The 24,614-nt window shown below is 44.3% G+C and overlaps 1 protein-coding gene across 2 annotated transcripts; it reads right to left on the bottom strand.

Annotated features, from left to right (window-relative positions):
• Positions 1 to 5,728: 5,728 nt before the first annotated feature.
• Positions 5,729 to 16,827, bottom strand: LOC106613074 (WSC domain-containing protein 1). Of its 2 annotated transcripts, none has more exons than XM_045724697.1 (9): positions 16,419 to 16,827; positions 12,311 to 13,107; positions 11,965 to 12,079; positions 10,951 to 11,135; positions 9,575 to 9,696; positions 9,238 to 9,412; positions 8,844 to 9,008; positions 8,388 to 8,588; positions 5,729 to 8,177 (listed from the first exon to the last, which is right to left on the bottom strand). In XM_045724697.1, exons 2-9 carry the CDS (start codon positions 12,735 to 12,737, stop codon positions 7,825 to 7,827), a joined length of 1,743 nt encoding a protein of 580 aa, XP_045580653.1. In that variant the 5' UTR covers positions 12,738 to 13,107; positions 16,419 to 16,827; the 3' UTR covers positions 5,729 to 7,824. The 2 variants fall into 2 exon arrangements, with proteins under 2 accessions (XP_045580653.1, XP_014070443.2); XM_014214968.2 differs by having other exon boundaries at positions 16,514 to 16,827.
• Between the last annotated feature and the right edge of the window lie 7,787 nt (positions 16,828 to 24,614).

Here is a 24,614-nt window from a genome sequence, read left to right as displayed (position 1 = left end):
CGGACCTAATCCATATTCGGTAAGGCATACTATAAGAGGATTGTCAACGCACGTTGGAGTCTCTGAAACACATTACCGTTCGACAAAGCCTTGTCAAGATAGTAGCCTCATATTCTATAGAATATCACATTTTGATTTACAGAGAGGGCTCTAAAGAAATATAATTAGACATTTTCTATTTGGCACTAATAACAGTGATGAAGATGAAAAACGGATAGTATTTTTTCTAGGGTAATTAACTTCTTTTTTTCCTTTGCCATGGAGACATCTTGTTGCATGAACACTATGCACCGAGCAATAATTGGTCTGATGCGTTTATGTGACAATGATAGGCCTCACACTTAAATTGAATTTGCTCTCAGGTGTTGAGGGAATAATTAACGTTAACGAAGGGTTCTCCCTGCTCGTGTATCCCCTGAGCTCCTCAATATTTGCCTGGGTCAGTCATTTCAGCTGTTTTGAGGACGCATTTCAGGAACCCAGTACCAATTTAGACAGATTAGGCTAGTGGCAGGGCCTCCCCCCAAAAATTATACCCCTACCCGAGGTCGAACAAAACACAACCATATTTTTTCACATCTCTAATGCCTCCCATTTATTAAATGGTTGGTTGTGTAAAAATATTTTACTCAAAACGTGCTGAATAATGCCTGGCTGGAGGGGGATGGGTCACATAAACTCATGGAACCCAATATTGCAAGCGCTGCTATTGCTCAAATTTGGAATACAAATAGTCAGTTGTCTGCCTGACATACACAAATAAACCGCATTAGGATATCTTAATGCATCTAGGAAATAAAGACCTGTATACACAGAGATACAATAGGCAGAAATATAAACTACTAACATTGATGATCAATATGAATATGTATGATGAATGTAACCTAACATGTTTGGTAGCTGATTAATAGACAACTCTCCGAGTCAAATTTGCACTCATTCAGTGCTGTATGGTCCTGCCTGACAAAAATACATAAAGTTACATATCTTTTGATGTTGTGGCTATTGTAACTGTCTCTAAGAAAAACAAATGGGCTCAGCTATTGAAAGTAAATGTTTTGGGGTCCAAGGTTCCTGCACATCCCAATGTGCATCACAAATGCAGTGAGCCAGAGGGAGTTCATGTTGGATTCAGGCAGCCTGATTGGACTAACAATGAATCAAAGCTTACTTCTAAATAATAAGGAAGTGACTTAAGAGCCCAATCCTGGAGGCACAAGTTATACCACAGTTAGTATACCACAAGTTGTAGACTTATGCAGACGGTGTCCAGGGTTCTCTTTCCTTTTGTTGGAGCCTCCAAGTTCCCTCATTGATCCTCAAAGAGGCTTGTGACTTGGAATACTTGGTGTTGCCATGCCAAGCAGTCTGCTGCCTTTTCTATATCCAGACAATGGCGTTTGAGTGTAATTATGGCTGGCCTATTGTATTCCCAACATAGTTGTAATTAAACAAAAATAATATTGAGTACAGGTCATAAGTACAGTACACAAATCTGAAAGATGTCTCTCATTTAAAACAAGTATATACAGGTGATTAAACCAGTTGTTTTAAGAAAGTCATACCAAGGATCATTTTGATATTTGATTTGGAATTTTAAGACCTCTTGAGATATAAAACAAAAATATTAAAACATTATCTGATGAAAAAAGATTTTTGGCCTTACTGCTATTAGCCCATACAAATGCATTGAATAACAGATTCACTACATGGAGCAATAGCTGTCCCCCCAAAAAGATGAGACTCGTGAGAGTCTCATCTGTCTATAGAGGGCTGAATGGTACTGTGGCAGCCATATTGGATTTTGGACTACATTATGGATTTGGAGTCAAATCTAGGGGGGCCTCCTAACGTAATTGCAAGATGCTGAACATATAAAATCCATAGAGGAATCTTTGACTGAAAAGAAATGACAGTTTACATTTTTTACCCCAATTGGTCTCATCGCTGCAACTCCGTTACGGACTCGGGAGAGGCGAAGGTCGAGAGCCGTGCATCCTCCGAAACACAACCCAACCAAGCCACACTGCTTCTTGACACAATGCCCACTTAACCTGGAAGCCAGCCGCACCAATGTGTTGGAGGAAACACGGTACACCTGCCGACCATGTCAGCGGGCACTGCGCCTGGCCCGCCACAGGAATCGCTAGTGCGCGATAGGACAAGAACATCCCGGCCAAACCCTCCCCTAACCCAGACGATGCTGGGCCAATTGTGCGCCGCCCCATGGGTCTCCTGGTCACGCCAGCTGTGACAGAGCCTGGACTCGAACCCAGAATATCTAGTGGCACAGCTAGCACTGCGCTGTAGTGCCTTAGACCACTGCCCCAGAAATGACAATTTTCACTGTCTCAGCCCACTTGTTTTCCTTAGAGCCAGTTACAATAGCTACAACACAAAATAAACTTGTAACTGAATGTATTTTTGTCAGGCAGAGCCATACAGCACTGAATTAGAGCAAATTTGACTTGGAAAGTTGTCTTTCAAAGATATTCTCTGGTACTTTGTATGCGTTTTAGCCAGTAGTTCTGAAAGTAACACCCATGAGCCAGATGTGGTCCCCGAAAATTGCGTACTACATTACGTCACATGTACAGATATGTGCACCACATCATTGCTCTGTCTCTTGCTCTGCTGTGTGTGGATCTTGCTAGCTGTCACTCAAATGGCTAGGGGCTAAAGCTCATTGATTTGAACTCGAATTTCTAGGGGGCTGGCCCACATGAGGGAAAATGTTTACCTTCCAGTAAACAATCACTTCCCAACTAGGGATTTCGTGGCTAATTGAGGTAAAACAGTAATTCTGCTCATAGATTATGCATGTATAAACTTCAACCCCCCCACCCCCTCCAGCCAACCATTATTCTACACTTACTGAGTTTAAGGGGTGTTTTCCTTAGAGGCAATTGCAATAGCCACAACATCAAAACATGTGTAACTGTATGTATTTTTGTCAGGCAGGACAATACAGCACTGAATGAGAGCAAATTTGACTTGAGAGTTGTCTATTAATCAGGTGCAAAACACTAAACAGAAATTATCTACCCACAAAACCCCAAGAAAAAACAGGCTGCCTAAGTATGACTCCCAATCAGCAACAACGATATACAGCTGTTCCTGATTGAGAGTCATACCCGGGCCGAAACAAAGAAATCCCATACATAGAAACACGGACATAGAATGCCCACCCAAATCACACCCTGACCAAACCTAAATAGAGACATAAAAAGGCTCTCTCAGGTCAGGGCGTGACAGTACCCCCCCCCCAAAGGTGCGGACTCCGGGCCGCAAAACCTGAACCTATAGGGGAGAGTCTGGGTGGGCATTTCTCCGCAGTGGAGGCTCTGGAGCGGGACGCAGACCCCGCTCCACCACTGGCTCACCCCACTTAAATGGCTCCCCTAGAGCGTGATCTCCTGCCGCCAACCACGGACTGGGGACCCTCGCAGCGGGCCCCAGACTGGAGGGCGACTCTGGCTGTGCCCGGCTGGCGGGCGACTCTGGCGGCTCCGGACAGGCGGGCGACTCTGGCGGCGCCGGACAGGCGGGCGACTCTGGCGGCGCCGGACAGGCGGGCGACTCTGGCGGCTTTGCCCGGCTGGCGGGCGACTCTGGCCTGCACCCGGCTGGCGGGCGACTCTGGCGGCGCCCGGACTGGCGGGCGACTCTGGCGGCGCCGGACAGGCGGGCGACTCTGGCGGCTCCCCGGACTGGCGGGCGACTATGGCGGCTCGCGCCCGGACTGGCGGGCGACGCTGGCTTCGCCCGGCTGGCGGGGACATGCTGGCGGCTCCGGGTCTGGCGCGCGGCTCTAGGACTCACCGGACTGGCGGGAGACATGCTGGCGGCCCTGGCTCTGGGCGCAGGCACAGGACTCACCAGGCTGGGGAGACATGCCGGAGGCCTGGCTCTGGGCGCAGGCACAGGCTCACCAGGCTGGGGAGACATGCAGGAGGCCTGGCTCTGGGCGCAGGCACAGGACTCACCAGGCTGGGGAGACATGCAGGAGGCCTGGTTCTGGGCGCAGGCACAGGATAGACCGGGTCCTGGAGACGCACTGGAGGTCTGGAGCACACGGCCTGCACAACCCGTCCTGGCTCGATGCCCACTCTCGCCCGGCAGATGTTAGGAGCTGGGATGTAGCGCACCGGGCGCTCAACGCGTACTGGGGACACCGTGCGCTCTGCCGCATAACACGGTGCCTGAGCAGTACCACGCTGCCTCCTGTAAGCACGGGAAGTTGGCTCAGAATTCCTTCCTGACTCAGGCCAACTTCTCGTGTGCCCCCCCAAAAAAACATTTTGGGGGCTGCCTCTCGTGCCTGCTGCGCTCCCTTGCCTCATACCACCGCCTCTCAGCTTTCGCTGCCTCCAGTTCCTCTTTCGGGCGGCGATATTCCCCAGCTTGTCTCCATGGTCCCTTTCCGTCCAGAATTTCCTCCCAAGTCCACGAATCCTGAACCCTCTGCTCCTTGTTCCCACGCTGCTTGGTCCTCATATGGTGGGTAGATCTGTAACGGTCTTCGTCGTCCTCAGATGAAGGGGAGGAGAAATCAGACCAAAATGCAGCGTGGTAAGTGTTTGTCATTTTTAATGATAAAACTGAACACTTAATCTGACAAGCAAAACAAAAGAACAACCGAACAGTTCCGTCAGGTGCAAAACACTAAACAGAAATTATCTACCCACAAAACCCCAAGGAAAAACAGGCTGCCTAAGTATGACTCCCAATCAGCAACAACGATATACAGCTGTTCCTGATTGAGAGTCATACCCGGGCCGAAACAAAGAAATCCCAAACATAGAAACACGGACATAGAATGCCCACCCAAATCACACCCTGACCAAACCTAAATAGAGACATAAAAAGGCTCTCTCAGGTCAGGGCTTGACACAGACCTACTATATTTGAATATGGACAGACCTACTATATTTGAATATGGACAGGCCTACTATATTTGAATATGGACAGGCCTACTATATTTGAATATGGACAGACCTACTATATTTGAATATGGACAGGACTACTATATTTGAATATGGACAGGACTACTATATTTGAATATGGACAGACCTACTAAATATCAGGGATTATCTCCTATGACTAGAGAGGCCTTTATTGATTAATTTGAATCCTGGGTGGTAGGCTATTGCATTGTGTGTGTGCGTGTGAGTGAGAGAGAGAGAGAGAGAGAGAGAGAGAGAGAGAGAGAGAGAGTATGCTGGGAGGTGGTCGAAAAGCAACTCCACCTTTGCTGACCCATATCCCGAATAAGCTGATGAGCCTCTTAAATGTAACACCTTGACACCTCTCTCCTGCTGCCAGAAATAGGGGATAAAAATGACTCCTCAGCAGAATACACCATGCAACTAAACATACAAAATCACCACACACAAATCATACTCATGAAATTAATGTGTACACATGCTTTCTATCGTGCAGTTTTGTCAAAAACTTGTCCATGGATAAAAATATTTATTGTCATATCTGGACGATATGCTTATGGAATGGCTGTAGCGGGCATTACTTGTCCTGTTAGGATGCGCCATAGGTCTTACCCTGACATCATCTGGTGGATTTTATATTACAAGGCCTGATAAAGAAAAGACAATGTGAACTGGTGATTTAGGTATGATGTCGACAGCATTAAGGTACATGTACTTATCAGTGTACTTTATCAGTGTTGAGGTAAATTGCAGGTTCAGACACAACACGTTTTAGTAACCTCTTGATTAAATGTTTGTTTATTCTTCCATAGTTGCAGTAGTGGTATGGCGATGGTGAATCGACTACAGCCAGAGTAAATTGAAAATAGTATATTTTGAGGGAACTATCCCTTTACCCATAATCCCAAAATGTGACTTAATGTCCACATGATGACACCAAGTGTACATTAGACTGGAAAAACAATAGACTGGCACATACCAATACCAACCTCCAATCTGTATTGTAGCATTCACTTTCACCAAGTGGCACTGGATATTAATAACAACTCTACTTCAGCCACCAATAGAAGAATGAGCTCAGCATGTATTCCCTATTTCCCAGAATCCCACGTCAACATTGCATACCCATGGTCTCTGCTCAAATATACCTTTTTATTTTCAGGATATACACGCTTTGTAATGTGTATTTGTGTAATAAGGCCTAATAGGAATACAAGATGTAGTTTGGTATTTTGATATATCACTTTAAGCTGTTTTCCAAAAAACATTTTACAAATATTTTCCATGAGAGTATTCGATGCTGCAGACAGGGAGGGAGAGATAGAGACCGAGACAGAGAGAGAACGAGGCAGAGAGAGAAAGAGAGAGTACCATATTATACAATTGTAAATCCAGACACTTTGGTCCAAAGTGCATCGCCCACACAACCAGTGCTGCTGCTCTTATCAGCTCAGTACAGATTAGTATAGAGGACTAGCGACTTGCCCCTCTTCCCTGGGCTAAACCTGCAGGCTGGGACTGTCTGTCTGGCCTGGTCCAGCGCTGCTCTCTTGACCTGGGACAGATCATTCTGTCATGAGCCTGCACACTCTCCCTCTCCTCTCTGGCAGTGGTGTAAAGTACTTAAGTAGTACTTTAAAGTATTTTTACTTAAGTCGTTTTTGGGGGTATCTGTACTTTACAATTTATATTTTTGACAACTTTTATTCCAATACATTCCTGAATAAAATAATGTACTTTTTACTCCATACATTTTCCCTGACACCCAAAAGTACTCGATATCTTTTTGAATGCTTAGCAGGACAGGAAAATGGTCTACTTCACTCACTTATCAAGAGAATATCACTGGTCATCCGTACTGCCTCTGATCTGGCAGACTCACTAAACGCCAATGCTTCGTTTGTAAATTATGTCTGATTGTTGAAGTGTGTCCCTGGCTATCCGTAAATTTAAAAACAAGAAAATCATGCCGTCTGGGTTGCGTAATATAAGGATTTTGAAATTATGTTTGATACTTAAGTATATTTAAAACCAAATACTTTTAGACTTTTACTCAAGTAGTATTTTACTGGGTGACTTTCACTTGAGTCAATGTCCTTTAATGTATCTTTACTTTTACTCAAGTATGACAATCCGGTACTTTTTCCACCACTGCTCTCTGGGGATGTAGCACTCAAAATACTGGCAGATTTGTTCCACTTCCCTTGGCTGTAGTGTAGTTGATTCCCCAAGATATTTTTTGGGATCGAGGTATATTTTGGTTACTTCGGTTATTTGATGGTCTAATTATATTGTCAGTATTACCATCGGAACCCATTCATTCTGTATATGCCTAAAACACCACCTTACACACACTCCAATGTTAACACATATAACAACAGTATCCCTTTTCTGAAGATGTTGCCTGCATTAGATATTTGAAATGTCACTTTATTATGATGTAATCCAATATATTGAGTTCTTATATTTTGATCACAAAAACAAAACTCAAAAGTGGATTGTACCACAGGATGTAGCGTATAGTTTTTATAGGAGATACAGTTTATTTAGAGTTGATTTAAAACAGAGGAAACTGTTTCCATTGTTTGGTACACTTATCAGTTCACCTCCAATAAGGCAATGTCCCAAAAACCAAAACACATCTAAAACAGAAAAACAGCGCTTTAATAAACCAGCACTTCTAAAGCATAAAAAGTGCTTTGTGAGAATAGCCTCTATGTTTCCTTTGCAGGGCACGTTCCTGATTTGAAACACTTTCACTTGAGTTGGATTGAGTTGGATTGAGTTGGATTGGGGGTATCCATCCATCAGTGAAAGCTGAGGAGGGACAGGGTAGTGGACAAGGTAGAGATCAGGGTTATCAGAGTTTAGCGGTCCATCATCTGGGCAGATACTCCAGTGGAAGGCCTGTGTGGTTTCTGTCCCGGAGAGCCTGGTCCACAGCACGGATCAGCCCATCTATCATTCCTCTCATGTCGGGTGTGAAGGGGTCGAAGGTGGGCTGCCGGGCCCCGGAGCGTTTAAAGTGTCCATCCTGGTTGCTCTCGGCACATAGCAGTCTGTCCTCGGTCACTGTGGTGTTGAGGAAGGAGGCGATGGATCGTAGCTGGGGCACCAGCGCTGTCTGTAGTTCCTCGAAGTGGACCACTAGGACCCGTTGGCCGAACTGCAGCCAGTCCAGTACGTGGGATGCCCACCAGGAGGCGTAGCTGCTCACAAACTCAGGCCACTCTACGAGAAGTGTGGGGGTGGGGGCACGTTATTGTGCAGTACTTTTCAGAAAGAACAACAACTCACACAATGCAGACAGACACACAGACCCTCCCCCCTGCAATAAAAAACAAAACACGGTCCCAGAAGGACTCCTACTGGCTGGTGTACTATACTGTACATGATTAATACAAGCCACAATAAAACCCAGATTCCAGGCTGGCTCTGTACCTTTGGTCTTCCAGTGCTGATCAGAGGCGTATCCCAGATGTCCTGCACACTTCCTGTTGAACTCTGCCATGAGGGAACGGTACGGGCTCCTGATCAGCAGGATGACAGAGTCATACATCTCTATCTCTCTCCTCCCACTTTCATGTGTTTTCACACAAATGGTCCGACCACTCTTCCAGTAATCCTTCTCGCCTTTGAAGCCTACACAACACCAAGACACAGATGCACAAACCATATGGGAAATATTTTGCTTTTATCTTTGGCCATATAAACCAAGCAAGACAGAGGGGTATGGATGATAACTTTTAAAAAATAATCTTGAATTCATTATGGACTGAGGCAAATAGCTGGATCTGCACAACAGATGGCCAAGGACAAAAATGGTTTCCTAAAGTGTGGGTGCCCTCTTTCCTATCCAGTGTAAACATACAGTGGCTGTACAGTATAGGAGCTGACCTCTGTTGTAAAGGGTTCCATCAAAGTAGTAGCTGCCTGTGTAGTATCCTGTGGCCAACTCTATGAGGTGTCTGACCCAGGTGTTGCCTGCTCCTGGGAAGCTGGAGAGCGCTACCAATGAACTGGACTTCTCTGGTAGGAACTTCTTCTCTGTGCATCTGGAGTCTGGGAGAAAGGAACATTTTAAGTTAGGATGGGATTTGTACATAGTCTGCTCAGAAGCATACCGAATTGCAGAAGACAAAGTCCAACACAATTTGAGTGATTGATTTGAATTTCCGTGGTGCAAAGTGGAGTTTGGTGTCATGCCAAAGTGGTGCTTAAAATTATTTCACAAGGTTGGCAGTCCTGGATTAGAAGGAAGAATGCTTTTGTGGTTGTCTGACCATGTTACCTTGGACAGGTGTCTGGTAGACCTGGTAGAAGTGCTGGAGGGTTGATGGTAAGGAAGCTTCAGTGGTGTTGCTCTGTGAACAGTGCTCCTCCTCAGCCGGCTCATGGAGAGTGAAGTCAGGAGTAGCGTAACCACAGAAACAGTCCGGACTCCTCAGCATAGCCAGCGGAAACTCCTAGGCCAGGCAAATTCGGTCACACTTTAAACAAACTAAAACGTATAATGGGTTTATAGGGCATTCAAAATGTCTTCATAGGCACATAGTAAATGCTTCACAATATATTTATAAGCAACGTCATACTGCAAAACCCTGGCAATGGTACCCTAGGGGTCCAACCTTGTTCATGCAGGCCTCTATGCAGGACTGGGAGGTGAGGTTGAGCTGGAGCACATGGACCAGAGATGTAGAGGAGCTGTTCCCAGGCTCCCTGAAGCAGCCGCGGTAACGCACGTTCCTGTCTGCAGACACAGGAGAGGCAAGTCTCAAGTGAATGCGATGCTTTATCAACTTGACCCAATTTCCTGCTGTTTCCCAGCTCTCAAGATTGGACCAGGTCCCTGATACTCACATCTCCTGCTGTTTCCCAGCTCTCAAGATTGGACCAGGTCCCTGATACTCACATCTCCTGCTGTTCCCCAGCTCTCAAGATTGGACCAGGTCCCTGATACTCACATCTCCTGCTGTTCCCCAGCTCTCAAGATTGGACCAGGTCCCTGATACTCACATCTCCTGCTGTTTCCCAGCTCTCAAGATTGGACCAGGTCCCTGATACTCACATCTCCTGCTGTTCCCCAGCTCTCAAGATTGGACCAGGTCCCTGATACTCACATCTCCTGCTGTTTCCCAGCTCTCAAGATTGGACCAGGTCCCTGATACTCACATCTCCTGCTGTTCCCCAGCTCTCAAGATTGGACCAGGTCCCTGATACTCACATCTCCTGCTGTTTCCCAGCTCTCAAGATTGGACCAGGTCCCTGATACTCACATCTCCTGCTGTTTCCCAGCTCTCAAGATTGGACCAGGTCCATCATACTCACATCTCCTGCTGTTTCCCAGCTCTCAAGATTGGACCAGGTCCATCATACTCACATCTCCTGCTGTTTCCCAGCTCTCAAGATTGGACCAGGTCCCTGATACTCACATCTCCTGCTGTTCCCCAGCTCTCAAGATTGGACCAGGTCCCTCATACTCACATCTCCTGCTGTTTCCCAGCTCTCAAGATTGGACCAGGTCCCTGATACTCACATCTCCTGCTGTTTCCCAGCTCTCAAGATTGGACCAGGTCCCTGATACTCACATCTCCTGCTGTTCCCCAGCTCTCAAGATTGGACCAGGTCCCTGATACTCACATCTCCTGCTGTTTCCCAGCTCTCAAGATTGGACCAGGTCCCTGATACTCACATCTCCTGCCGTTCCCCAGCTCTCAAGATTGGACCAGGTCCATCATACTCACATCTCCTGCTGTTCCCCAGCTCTCAAGATTGGACCAGGTCCCTGATACTCACATCTCCTGCTGTTTCCCAGCTCTCAAGATTGGACCAGGTCCCTGATACTCACATCTCCTGCTGTTTCCCAGCTCTCAAGATTGGACCAGGTCCCTCATACTCACATCTCCTGCTGTTCCCCAGCTCTCAAGATTGGACCAGGTCCATCATACTCACATCTCCTGCTGTTTCCCAGCTCTCAAGATTGGACCAGGTCCATCATACTCACATCTCCTCTGGCCTGGAAGCACATCCTCCACCGTGAACACTGACAGGCGCCCAACACCGCCACACTGCGAGCCTTTCTCCCCTTTACAGTCCAAGTTACATTCCTTGTCTCTCACACGCAGGCTGGTGATGTGGTTGCCACAGTAACACTCCGACCCATACTCCAGACCAGCAAACTGGTAGCCACTGTAATAAATTACATTCAGATAGATATGAACCTCTGGTAACAGTTTACATCAATTCAAAGTATTCACAACACATCCGTAATCTCTAAACAATCTGGTTATTCATAAGAAACGTATATATATTGATTGCCTAAACAGTCTTATTTTTCAAGAGTAATGTTTTTTTCTATAACTATGCTGAACCAGGCATATAACATGAGAACATACAGTATGTTAATAATGAATTCAACAGCAATGCAAATGCAGCACGCTCCTCTACCCTAGGGGTTAATTAGGGGAGTACCATATGTCTCGCTCCCTTTGCTCTGCTGCACAATTAATACTGACAGAGACTGAAGCAGTCTGCCTGCCTGTCGCTCCCTAGTCCCTCACTGCAGATCACTCCATCTCTCCAACCCCCCCTCCTCAACCCCCCCAACATCTACCCTGAGACTTCAAAACTCCTCACTGCTCCTCTGCTCACACGTCCTTCATTCGGAAGCTTCAAATTCTCAGCCTGGGACAAGCCAGCTAGAGCTCTGCTCCTGCAACTGTAGGTCTGTGCTTACACTCTTTCCCCCAAACCCTCTTCCATTACTAGTTAATACAAGTCAAGTATCGTGGAGCTCCTCGGGGTGAGCATATGCATATGCTATGCTAATTCTATAGTCTGCCTACCTGTGAGTGCATTCCAGATACACAGATTCTGTGCAGTTTAATCTGCAGAGATTATAGGTTGGGAATGGGGGTTATATAATGTTGATGAAATGCTCCTCCTGAGATGTGAAATATTTCCTATGTTATGAAAGATCTGATAATAGTGTGTTGAAGCAGGATGGAGATATATTTACCTCGCTAAGCAGGTATCCTGGCACATGGTGCTGGTCATTTTGCGGAAATCAGTAAATACAGACCCCCTTAAAGCCCGCTCCTTGGAATTATCCAGAAAGCAGCCTATGTAAGAACCTTGACATGAGACCAAACAAACAAACATACATAAAACAGCAAAGCATTAGTTACAGGTTAAGTAGTCTGTCATTGTGTTACTTCATTTTGTCAACCACTTTCTCAGGTAGCATCTCCAAAACTTGAGGAGTTGCCACATAGCTAATTTATAGAATACAATACCCCTTCAGAATCTCCACTCTAAATAGCAGAGAATAATTTTCCTCATTTCTGGGATAGGTCGGCAGGTACCTTTGTGAGGCACATTCCTCCTGGGGGTGCTCCTCTCCACCTGTGACATATCCTTCTCCGTCATCAGGCTGTGGAACCAGCGCCGCCGCAGCTGTCGGATCTCCAGATTCCTCGACATGAGCCAGCGTGCTCCAGTCCTGTTGTCCAACAGGCTCCCAGGCTGGTACCCCTGCCCCCTGGCCATGATCCGTGAGCTCCTGCCCCCGTAGCCTCCTACCCTTACAGGTGGCATCCCCAGCTCCAGGGCCCGGGGTGGTGAGGGTATGGAGGGCAGTGGAGGGCTGGTGGCCCCTCGCTGGGTCACCACCAGGCTGGCCCGTTGGAGCAGCAGGACGCTCCCGGCCATGATGTAGGCCACACCCAGGAAGAGCAGGAACAGCTGGGCCCTCCGGAGGAAACGCTGCAGTCTGTAGAGGGGCTTGGCCATCGATCCCCTCTTTATCTCAGCCTGCTGCTGGCTCCAAACATATACAGAGCTCTGGTGTAAAGCATTCTATCCCAGTAACATACCCCCTTGTCTACTCATCTCAGCAAAACGATTCTTGTGATCTACGTGATCTACAATACTTCTCAGAATGAGGGGAACAGGAATCAGGAGATGGTAGACCCTACTTGTCAAATGTCCTTAGATGTACCTCGACCTTGAGCCGCTTGAGCAAGAGGTTCCACTCCATAGCTTGTTGATGTACGTATCTCGACAGTAATGTGTAGACAGAACCTCTCGAGTCAGGAGACAATGGAAGGCTGTCTGAATGAGGTCAAGGCTCAGCTTTCTCGTCTTATCCCCAGAGATGAAACTACAGATAGGAGACACAGGAGAAATATTGTATTATTGAGGCAGAGTGATTATGGTTGTATACGTCTCTATTATAAAGGACAGGAGGTGAGCCTAAGTCAGTCACCATTTCCTCCTCTACAAGATGGCAAACTATAAGTTCTATGTCTACAATATGTAGTTGGCATGCATGACACAAAACCAATTGCCTGAATGGTCTCAAAACTAGATCCTGCTCTTGTCAGAGTAACCTCTGACCTTCATCTCAGACTCAGCTTTGGAACAAGGCCCAGTTCTAGACAAAGGCTTGAGATGCGACGGCGTTCTTTCTTGCCAACACCAAGCGAGACCAGAGTGGAATGAAAATAAGCTTAGAGAAAGAGTTTATAGAACAACTATCAGATGCTAGTGATTAAATTACAGTTTTTAACCACAATGAGAGATTCATTGTGTCATCATCTAATTCGCCAGTTTCTGACAGGAACCAATAGTGTGAGGTCACACATCTTGATCAGTCAGCCTTTTAAACCCCTCCCTTTCAGCAATAACATACTTGTTTTTGCAGAAAGCAGATTGCTCTTGTCAATCTCAACTGGGCAGTACAAGACAGAGGTAATGCCAGTTTTTCTCATCACCCACTGAGTTGTGGGTAGCCTCTTCCCTTTTAAAGATATATCAAAAATAGGACCCCTACAGTTATGAAGCTGAGCTTTTCACTAATGAATGTAGATCATTGCTCAAACAACACACAGTTTAACCAGGACTGTGTGTATGGCATTAACAATTTTGGGTTATGCTAGTACAGATATCAGTTGATTAAAGGCATTAATCACATGCAAAATAGGCTACTTTTAAATGGAGAATAAACATTAGACCAGATTCAAGAATTATGGGAAGGCTGGCAATAAAGCACTGCCGTGACTAAGAGATCCTGTACAAACAGATACATTTATCTGTCCAAAAACTTGCCAAATCTATTAAGTTTCAGGACAAGACAAATCTCTTGCAGAGTCAGATAAATCTCTTGAATATTCATCCAAATTCATATCCTGATATGCCAGGCAGAGCTCCCTCTTACACGTTTTCTGTGTTTGTGAGTTTTGCCTCAGAACAACTACCTTGCCCCAGGCAAGCACCGAGGTACTTCTTTAGTTGTTGTCCTTTGTTTTTCTTTTCATGTTGCTCCTTACTTCCTGGAACCCAAGGACTGTCTTCAGGCTTAACATAGTTAAGCTCTAGAGTAAGCTCCCTTTCATATGCTTTAGCCTACCTTCACATCTTAGACTATCTTGTAAATTTTGCCAGTTTTAATCATTTGTTTTTCCAATAAAAAAACCTTACTGTGGCATTTCTGCAACAACAAAAAAAATGTGACCGAATGTGTATTTTATTTTTGTTTTTTATAAGGCAGGAGTATGAGTCCAAGACTAGGAGTCATTTATATGATACATTTCTGTAAATTCTGACCCAGATTTTAGGGTGTGAGCTGAGAGTATGCTAAGCCAAGGACAGCCTCTCCATGCGTGACCTGTGTGGAATACACTCAGCCACTCCTAAGAGTGGTCCAGGGCTGGCACTTACCAATCCTTTAAGAGCCAGCCAGCAAGGGATATATATATATGGAGCGCTGCATTAATATTTTGTTAGGGAATGGACCTGTCTTGGGTTATTTACACTTTCTGTTGCATTTCCATTGGCCAAGCCATAAACAAGCCACAGTCACTAAAAACTGCTCAATAAATGGCTGCTAAAATGATCACAAAAGCCAGATCCTGGACAGTATTTTATTGACTACTGAAATAAAATGGATGTATGTGTAAAGATTCAGGAGCTGCACCAAGCTCTGCTGCTGCAAAACTGTATTTATTGAAGAACATCTGGTTATGCCTACAGTGTGTTTAGCCAGTGATTTGCAGAAGGTTTTTAACTGCAGTTACAGAATGTTTTGTTGTAATATTTTTCTTCATCTCTCTGTAGCTGAAAATGTATGGTATGGGGCCTCCTGAGTGGCGCAGTGGTCTAAGGCACTGCATTGCATGCTTGAGGCGTCACTACAAACCCGGGTTCAATCCCAGGCTGCGTCACAACTGGCAGTGACTGGGAGTCCCATAGGGCGGTGCATAATTGGCACAGCGCTGTCCGTGTTAGGGGAGGGTTTGGCTGGGGGGGGTGCCTGCAGGCTGACTTCGGTTGTCAGTTGAACGTTGTTTCATCTGACACAGTGGTGTGGCTGGCTTCCGGGTTAAGCAGGCAGGTGTTAAAGAGCGTGGTTTGGCGTGTCGTGTTTCGGAGGACACGTGACTCGACTTTCGCCTCGCCTGAGCCCATTGGGGAATTGCAGTGATGAGACAAGATTGTAAATGGATATCATGAAATTGGGGAGAAAAAGGGTTGTAAATCAAATGTGACTGGTGGCATACTGGCATCATTTCTGACACTTTCATTTCCACCTCCATTTTCCTAACCCAGACAACAAGCCTCCAACCATTCCCCCTTCTTCTACCACTGCTGGACCCAAATGCCAGAGCCCAGGAGGCTGACAGTGGCTTGTGATCTAACACAAACAGGCCACTGAATACCCCATTCAATACTAGATTGGAGGGAAAGGAGTGTGTGTGTGTGTAAGAGAGAGAGGGGGGTCTTTATCTTGGGCTCTCTGACTGAAAGGATGTGTGGGAAGAAAACAGACTAAATTCACCACTGAGGCCTGTGTAATGAACCTGCTTTGTCTGGGCATCAATGTAGCACCAATAAGGACACCTACTTGACAGGTGCTTCTACATCTGCATTGCATGTTGTTTGGGGTTTTAGGCTGGGTTTCTGTATAGCACTTTGTGACATCAGCTGATGTAAAAATGGCTTTATAAATACATTTGATTGATTGATACTTCGATGTTGTATCATATTTAAGATGGTTTTGAATTAGGACTATACATGCTCTATAACGCCTTTATACGTTGGGAAAAAGTGGGAAAAAGTGGGATCCTTTATATTAGGAAAGATTTGCCAATAAATCATAGGTTAGATTTCAACTGATCAAAAATAACCTAGTATCTTCTCCAAGTATTCCACTTGTTTGCATCATGTAGTTTTTCGCATGGCCTCAATGCATCATTTATGTATCACTTCAATTTACTATAACCTACAACTACCCTTTTTAATCACCAAAGTCACATTTGAGGTTGTTTTCAACTGCTGTTCAGTGGCCTATACAAGTCCACGGGATAGTCCATGCACAAATGACAAATGAACAGCTTAGAAAAATCAACAATCAACATACGAACAATTTCTAAATATATACGGCCACAATTACAAACATACTGCATGTCTTACCATAACGACAGTTTCTCGATAGTAGTCTAGGCTAAAACAAACCAACGAAAAACAAATCGTTAACAAAAGCTCCGTATGTTAATGAAATTATGCACCTCCTTCATAAATGGCAATCCGGAGTGTTCAGTCCTTGAGTGTTTGAGTCGAATTGGCGCTCATCATTTCATGTGGCGATGTGGATGTCTCGTCTTCGTAGGCCTCATCTCATCCTTTTTATTTTCTTATGTAATGCCTTCTAAAGCGAAGGCATTAGAAAAGCAATAATCCCAATATTTTTTATCCTCGCCATGTCGCCTCTGTCACACACACAGCAGAGCAGAATCACGTTTGTCTCTCTCCGTGCAGAGACCCAGCTGTTTAACCGGATAGAGACAGGAATACAGCGCGCATGCTCTTCAAGGATGCTCCAAACAGCTCACGGGGGTTTCGATGTGCACTGTGCACGCTTTACACATTTTCAACCTAACATAAACCTTCATTCGATTACATTCGATTGTATTTAAATTATTTGTAAGAATCATTTAAAATATAATAAAATATAAGTCTTTACATTTACTTTCTATCATCACATTCATTGCGATATATCAATTAGGCTCCATCATGGAACATTCTTGTAATGAATTTGTTTAAATACTGTCATTCTAGACAGGTGCCCCTGGTCTTACAGGCATTAGTGTCTGTGAGATAGAGGTTGGCTATTGGTCTTGTTTTATGTAGATGGCAGGGGAATATCGGTGGCTTGAATTTGAAATATCAGACTCCAACAGCTGCATCGGTGTCATGACCTGGATGGATGGATCAATGGGATCAGTATTGGCCTGAAATTACAAACAGAGTGGAAGGGATGATAGAAAGGGGTGCAGCTGTGGAGGAATAGACCAGATGCTACATTGTCAGTTTGTAGTGTCAGTCAATTAAACTGTGTCCAGCCCAATTCTGATATTTTTTTCACTAATTGGTCTTTTGACCAATCAGATCAGCTCTGAAAAAAAAGAGCTGATGTGAAAAGATCGGATGTGATTGGTTAAAATACCAAATAGTGAGAAAAACATCAGAATTGGGCTGCGGATGTAAATGCAGCCTTACTGACCTGTTATAAGGCTGGTTAGAACATAGGAACAGAAAAACAGAGGAGAAAAAATATATATAGTTATTTTTCTCTCTACACACACAGTCTTACGCAGTTAACCTTGTGGGGACATACAATTCAGTCCCATTCAAAATGATATTTTCCCTAACATCTAACCCTAACCTTAACCCTAATTCTAACCCAAACACTAATTCTAACCTTAACCCTAAACCCCTTAGAAATAGCATTTTACCTTGTGGGGACCAACAAAATGTCCCAGGTTAGTCAAATCTTTGTTGGTTTACTATTCTTGTGGGGACTTCCCACACACACACACACACACACACACACACACACACACACACACACACACACACACACACACACACACACACACACACACACACACACACACACACACACACACACACACACACACACACCAGATGATTGTTTAACTGAATTCTCCTGTGGGCTGCTAATCAATAGGCTTGGTTTTACTGTTGATGGAGAATATAGTGGTTGGAGAAGGAACAGGTCTTTTAGTGCAATTAGTAATGGATAGTCACAGCACAAAGTTAGCGGAAGGCAGCGCAGGCCGTCATTGTCGGTCTCCCCTGCTAGATTGAAATAGTCCATCCCTGTGTGGTTGCGTCGTAATGAACACACTGATTGCTGTTCCTAATGAGAAACAGACACATGGAAATGGTCTCTGTATAGAACAGAAGGTAAAACATCTCCTCCGCCACAGTTCTTCACTGCAGTGCAGACTCCCACACACACTCTCATGGGTATATGAGCTTCATGCTATCTTGAGCCTTTGGAGAAGCTCTCATATTTACACTTACATTTCACTCCTGTACAGTCAGTCTCCTATCAACACGAAAGCTAATTTATTACCCAGAGTGCCAATGTGCACAACACCATGCAAACTACAAATAATGTAATTACAGCTGACGCTGCCTGGCGCCAACCACAGACTTGACAGAGGTGTACAACCTACTTAATACCAATTAAACAGATGCTAATGGATGCCACTGCTTTGCCCTTGATGCAGATGACAAACCCTGTAACCGTCTCAGGGACAGAGAACTAGCATCGATCCTGACGTACCCCAGGCAGGGATGAGCTCTCCAGAACTCCAAGGTTCTAATTAAATCAAGTGGCAGAGATCTGTTCCCAATTTTTCAAAAGTTATCTGGATTTCGCCTATCGGACAGTATTAAATGCATAGAAATAGAATGAATAGAGTGGGGTTCCCCATTCAAGTCAGTGATTCGTCTGTTCTATTCATTCTATTTCTTTGCATTCGATCCTATCCGATAGGTGAAATCCAGATAGATACATAAAAATAAAAAAAAACTGGGCCCGGGGGATAAAGATGACTAATGTTAGGAGTCCCCTGTAAAGTAGGCTACACCTCACCCTGGGTCAGGATTAACACCTCCTATACATTACAGGTTACCATCCATGCATGAAGGCTGCATATATAACACGGACATAAGATACAAAGGCTTATAGCATGAAATCCCTGTGTCCTTTCCTTGCCTTTATATTACCCTCTATACGCAAGTGGAGGACAATGCGTCTGACTCTAGTCTGTACACGGAATGCCTGCCAGTGACTGATATGTTCATCAGCTTGCCGTGCAGTAATGTCCAAGATAATGTGTTTGTCATCCGGTCCGAGTGTACAAATCAGCTTATCCTCAGGGACTAAACTGAATGCAGCAAGGCATATTAGTAATGAATGAATCCAGGGCTGACTCAGTTCAACATTGACCTCCTTTACTCTGTGAAATGTCAGGAGTTGGTCTGCTTCCCCCCATCCTCCTCCCTCCTCCATGTTTGTTAGCATCCATAAGCTATTTCTCCCTGCCCTTTCCCCTTTCTTTGTTTTCATGCAGTCAGAGTACATTCACATGTCAGGAACGAGAGGGCAGGAGGGTTTTTTGCCCTCTTTCATTTCCTGCAGGGATGGACTGAAACAGCCCCGCTTGAGTTGGCCTTTCATCATACAATGAACCGAGAGCGATCTCTCTGTCTGTCTGTCTGTTGGTGCCGAGGGCGAAGGGGGAACTGAACTTTAAAGTCTGCTTTCCACACTCACTTGACCACAGAGCAGTCACTTGGATGGAGCTGAGGGATTGGATGCTTGAAAAATGCAGCCTCAGTCCATGCTCTACTTTTGCCATTTAGACTCCTCTCATTCTCAGACTCCGTTTCAGCACTGCCTGCCTGGCCTGCACTCTTAATGTACTGTTTTGTCTCAAATGTAAAAGGGATGGATGCGTTGCAATTGATGTTTTTGTTGTTGCTTGATGACTATCATTTGTAAACTTTGGCATGCGGACCAAAGATGCAATTTGTTTTATGGTGCCTTGTTACTTCGTTTTACATGTTTTGCTGGTAAACAAATTAGTTGTAATGAGATTAAATGACAGGGCTATAAATTGCTATTACGGGTGCCTCTCAGTAGTGGGGGGAAGATGAATGCTGCTTTTAGTGTAGCTGGCTTAGTCTGATTGATGTGTCCATGTTGTTGTTCCAGCATTAATGAAGTTATTAGTATAGACACTGGTGATGCAGGCTTATTTCTATTTCTACTGTGACATAATGGATTTAATCCTCTGGATAAATAACTATAACGAATCTGATTCTGTCACATTTACAGTATCTTGATGAAGAAATGCTAAGATAATGAGGACATCATTCAGCTCCCTGAAATCCCTCAGAGCTTAGTTCAAATACTCATCCATCTTTCAACCCCCAAATTGCTTTGATTGTAGATGATAAATATGTAGAGTAGGCTGAGTAGGACGTATTTTAGAGACGTATAGTTATAGGTATATTCAGAAGGAGCCCTTTTTTAGACCGGCTGACTCATAGAGAGAGGAAGGAGAGCTGTGGGACTCCGTCAGGATGTGAGCTGTCACCTCCTCCACTGACATGGCCTCAGAGCAGCAGGACAGGACTCAGACCTGGCTGACTGGCTCAGAGCTCAACACTCTCTGACAGCTGACATGCTCACTTCACTTGAGCACTCAAGCAGGGAGACATGACAGAGAGAGAGAGAGAGAGAGAGAGAGAGAGAGAGAGAGAGAGAGAGAGAGAGAGAGGAAAGATATGCTAGGAGTTCTATCTATTTCACAGTGAGTGTCCTTACTGAGCAAATGTCAAATTGGCTTTTTACCAAATTACCGTATGACAGACCACGTATTCACCCTGCACACCCTAATTGACAAACAAACAAACCAAAACAAAATCAAGGTCTTCTCATGCTTTGTTGATTTCAAAAAAGCTTTTGACTCAATTTGGCATGAGGGCCTGTCATGCCAAATAGTGTCCCCCTGTCAAAAAGTGCCTCCCCCCGAATTACGTAATGAACGAAAGCGTCTGTTGCTACGCTAGTTGCTTGGCTCTATTTCACCTCATAAGCACTCGCTCAGTCTGCGCAAATTTATTACCTCAGAATTGCTTTCCAAGAACGGTATTTTTGATGGTGACAAACTGCTGACTACCTGCTGCTTCAGAGAACCAAAAAAACTGTAAAGAGAACACTCTTTCTTTACCATATATTTGTATTTACCTCAGCCTGCCTAATCAGCTAGCCAGCTACAGTAGCTGGTTAGCCAGACAGACAGTTTTATTTAGCTAACGTTAGCTAGCTAGCTGCTGTAACTGTTATTGTAGCTTTCTGTTTGTATGTAGCTTGCACTTCAATGGCCTCCCTCGAGGATATTTTCTTTTATCTTTCCAACCAGGAGAAGTGCTATGAAGGCACCGCTGATCTCGACAAGAGGTGCAACATTCAGAGAAATTAACAATTCAGGGTAACGTTAAGCAGTTAACTTCTATTAGATAACTGGGCAGATTTAGCTATGTACAAACATTTTTCAACAAACATTTTCTATCAAGCTAGTTGGTCATCTACATGTTGCTAGCTATACATATAGTTCAGAGGAGGCTGCTGAGGGGAGGATGGCTCATAATAATGTCTGGAATGGAGTAAATGGAATGGTATCAAACACGTGGTTTCCATGTGGTTGATACCATTCCATTGACTCCATTCCAGCCATTATTATGAGCCGTCCTCCCCTCAGCAGCCTCCACTGATATAGTTATATGTCTGTCATATTGAGTTATCCAGCTATACATTAAACCTGATCAATCAAATGGATAGGCGTAAGCAATTATGGTAATTCCAAATGCCCTTAACTATGTTTCTTCGCTAGACAGACACACACAGAGAGAGAGAGAGAGAGAAGGGGGGAGATAGTGAGAAAGAAAGGTTGAAAGTGAGAGAGGGAGAGAGAGGTGGGAAGAGAGTGGAGGACAGACAGAGAGAGAGATGGAGAGAGAGAAACAGAGAGAAAGAAACAGAGAGAAAGAGAAAGACAGCAGTGCAAATGTACTTAGACTAGAGTATTTCAACAACTCTTCTCTTCCAACTTGTTAGACAATCATATCTACCTACGGGGGAAGGATGGCCAGCCACACAGGAGGGTGATTTTTACTAAGGAAGAGAAGGAGCCGTGCTGACCGAGATGCATGCTGGCCATTTCGGAGTGAAACACATGATTGCAAAAATCAACCTACTCTTCTTCTGACGGGGAATTGTCAAGGAGGTGGACAACTGGGCAAGTGAAATAACCTTTTGTTTATCAATCACATTATTATATTTGAAAATATTAGGATTTCAATGAATGTCTTATCAGAAAGCACACAATGTTTCAATTTGTCACTTTTTGCTTATTAAAGGTCAGTACCCTGTCTAGCCTGCCAGAAGTTTGAGAGGCTGAAGACTGTGGCGCCGGAGTTGAAGCCCATCAAAGTTGTTTCACCATGGTACTTGATCGGTAAGTGTCCCAATTCAAATTTTGCCCTGATAAGTTGTTTTGTAATGGTTGCTTTATTTGACCACAGCAGAGTTCAATATTATAGAATGTGTGTGTGTGTGTGTGTGTGTGTGTGTGTGTGTGTGTGTGTGTGTGTGTGTGTGTGTGTGTGTGTGTGTGTGTGTGTGTGTGTGTGTATGAAAATCAGTAATCTTCTCTCTAACACTTTAAATGTTAGGGGTGGACCTCATCGGAACCTTCACGAAATCCAGGAATGGCAACGGTGACCAATCATTTTACCAAGTGGGTGGAAGCAATACCCATTAAGGTGAGTAAAAGGAAGAGTATGTGCTTAACTCTAAATTCCATTCTGTAACCCATTAAAAAGGGTGCTTGCAACCAAAAATTGTTTTTCGTTTTGTATGATACCCATCAAGGACGAGACTAGCGAGGCCACCTCCAAGGCGATGATGGACATCTTCAACACCCACGGTTCTCCTCATCTTGAGTGATCGAGGTCATGAACGCTGGTACGGATGTTACACGTTATATTCTGTCACCAATGGTTTGTTTTATTTATTTTTACAATTTGTTTTTGTTTTTCCATGGTACATAATCAGACATATTTCAATATCTTACATTGTCAATAGATATCACTTTCCTAGCCCCCTCCTCCAGGTTTGGTGAATGGACCAACCAGACCCTCAAGACTGCCATGGGCAAGTCCCTTGATTGGTACCAGGAAGGGTGGAAGAAAAAGGTAATTCTCTTAGCACACAATAACAGCATCAGGGCCTCCACCGAGTACGGACGGGAGCCGCAGCTGTTGACTGAGGTAAACAATGCAATTGTATATACAATGATTGCATATACTGTAGTCTTTCAAATGTGTGATTGACTTAGTGTTGTTGTTGGTCTATTGCTATTTTTGTATAACTTACTTTCAGATCACTGAAAACCCACCTGTTGTGGTGGAAGTTGTGGAACCAGATCAGAACGCCTTGGAGGACCACCTTCAGGCACGGATGTGGAGGTTTTTGACCAGGTAAAACATTTTTGGTTGACATTTGAGAAAGCAAGAAATGGTAGTCCTCTTCAATTTACCTCTCCAAATGACTTTAGCACCATCGACTGTCTAAGCCTCCCAGGAGGTATCCCATCCACCAGAACCAGTTCGGATCAGTCTGATTATCTGTGCTCTGAGTCGGAGGGGGACCAGCTTGAGGTAGGCTATACCTTCCAAAAGTGTTGAAAAGTACATATCTTCCATTTATAACACTGCACTAATCCATGAAATGTTCTCACAGTAAAGTATATCCTGTGTGTTTAATTGTTTACATCAGTCTCCAACCCTGTGCTCTTTAACTCTGCTCCTGTTCTCCAGGACCTAGGGGTTCTGCCCAACACCCAGACATGGATCCATCCATTACCAACCACCCTCCAACATTTAATTACATAATCTACAGCTACTGTTATTGTCATGTTGTTATTATCTGCTAAAAAAAGTTGTATTGCTTTATCATACTGGGCACATAATATGTGAGATACACAGATTAACTAAAAACACTAGCACAACTGACACAACTGTACCAAAAAAGAACAAAGTTTATGTATTCAAATCTTAAATATTGCCAGGTTGGTTTTCACAGCTGTTTCACAAGTTGTTAATTATTGTAAGTTATAAAGTATCCTTTGATGGTATTTCAGTCCTCTCATTCCAGTTCTCTGCTGCCAATGACTGGAATGAACTGCAAAACTCTCTGAAGCTAGAGACCTCCCTCACTAGCTTTAAACACCAGCTGTCAGAGCAGCTCACAGATCACTGCACCTGTACATAGCTCATCTGTAAATAGCCCATCCAATCTACCTCATCCCCATACTGTATTTATTTATCTTGCTCCTTTGCACCCCGTATCTCAACTTGCACATTCATCTTCTGCACATCCTACCATCCCAGTGTTTTAATTGCTATATTGTAATTACTTTGCCACCATGGCCTATTTATTGCCTTACCTCTCTTATCCTACCTCATTTGCACATGCTGTATATATATTTTTCTACTGTATTATTGACTATATGTTTTGTTTATTCCATGTGTAACTGTGTTGTTGTATGTGTCGAACTGCTTTGCTTTATCTTGGCCAGGTCGCAGTTGCAAATGAGAACTTGTTCTCAACTAGCCTACCTGGTTAAATAAAGGTGAAATAAATAAAAATAAATTTAAAAAAATTCCACATTATTAATTGTTGTATCCTAGAACCTACAATAGATAGAAAAAAATGCATCATAA

Source organism: Salmo salar, chromosome ssa09 (assembly GCF_905237065.1).
Source record: "Salmo salar chromosome ssa09, Ssal_v3.1, whole genome shotgun sequence".
Classification (NCBI taxonomy): domain Eukaryota; kingdom Metazoa; phylum Chordata; class Actinopteri; order Salmoniformes; family Salmonidae; genus Salmo; species Salmo salar.
The sequence above is the reverse complement of the archived record's forward strand: the minus strand, read 5'-3'. Positions and strand labels throughout refer to the sequence as shown.

Coding starts and splice junctions, on each gene's coding strand:
- LOC106613074 (XM_045724697.1), bottom strand. CDS start 12,737: ATGGCCAAGCCCCTCTACAGACTGCAGCGTTTCCTCCGGAGGGCCCAG. Junction 9,009..9,237: donor CTACCAGACACCTGTCCAAG/GTAACATGGTCA, acceptor CCTTTCTCCCAG/ACTCCAGATGCACAGAGAAG. Junction 8,589..8,843: donor TGGAACCCTTTACAACAGAG/GTCAGCTCCTAT, acceptor GGTGTTGTGTAG/GCTTCAAAGGCGAGAAGGAT.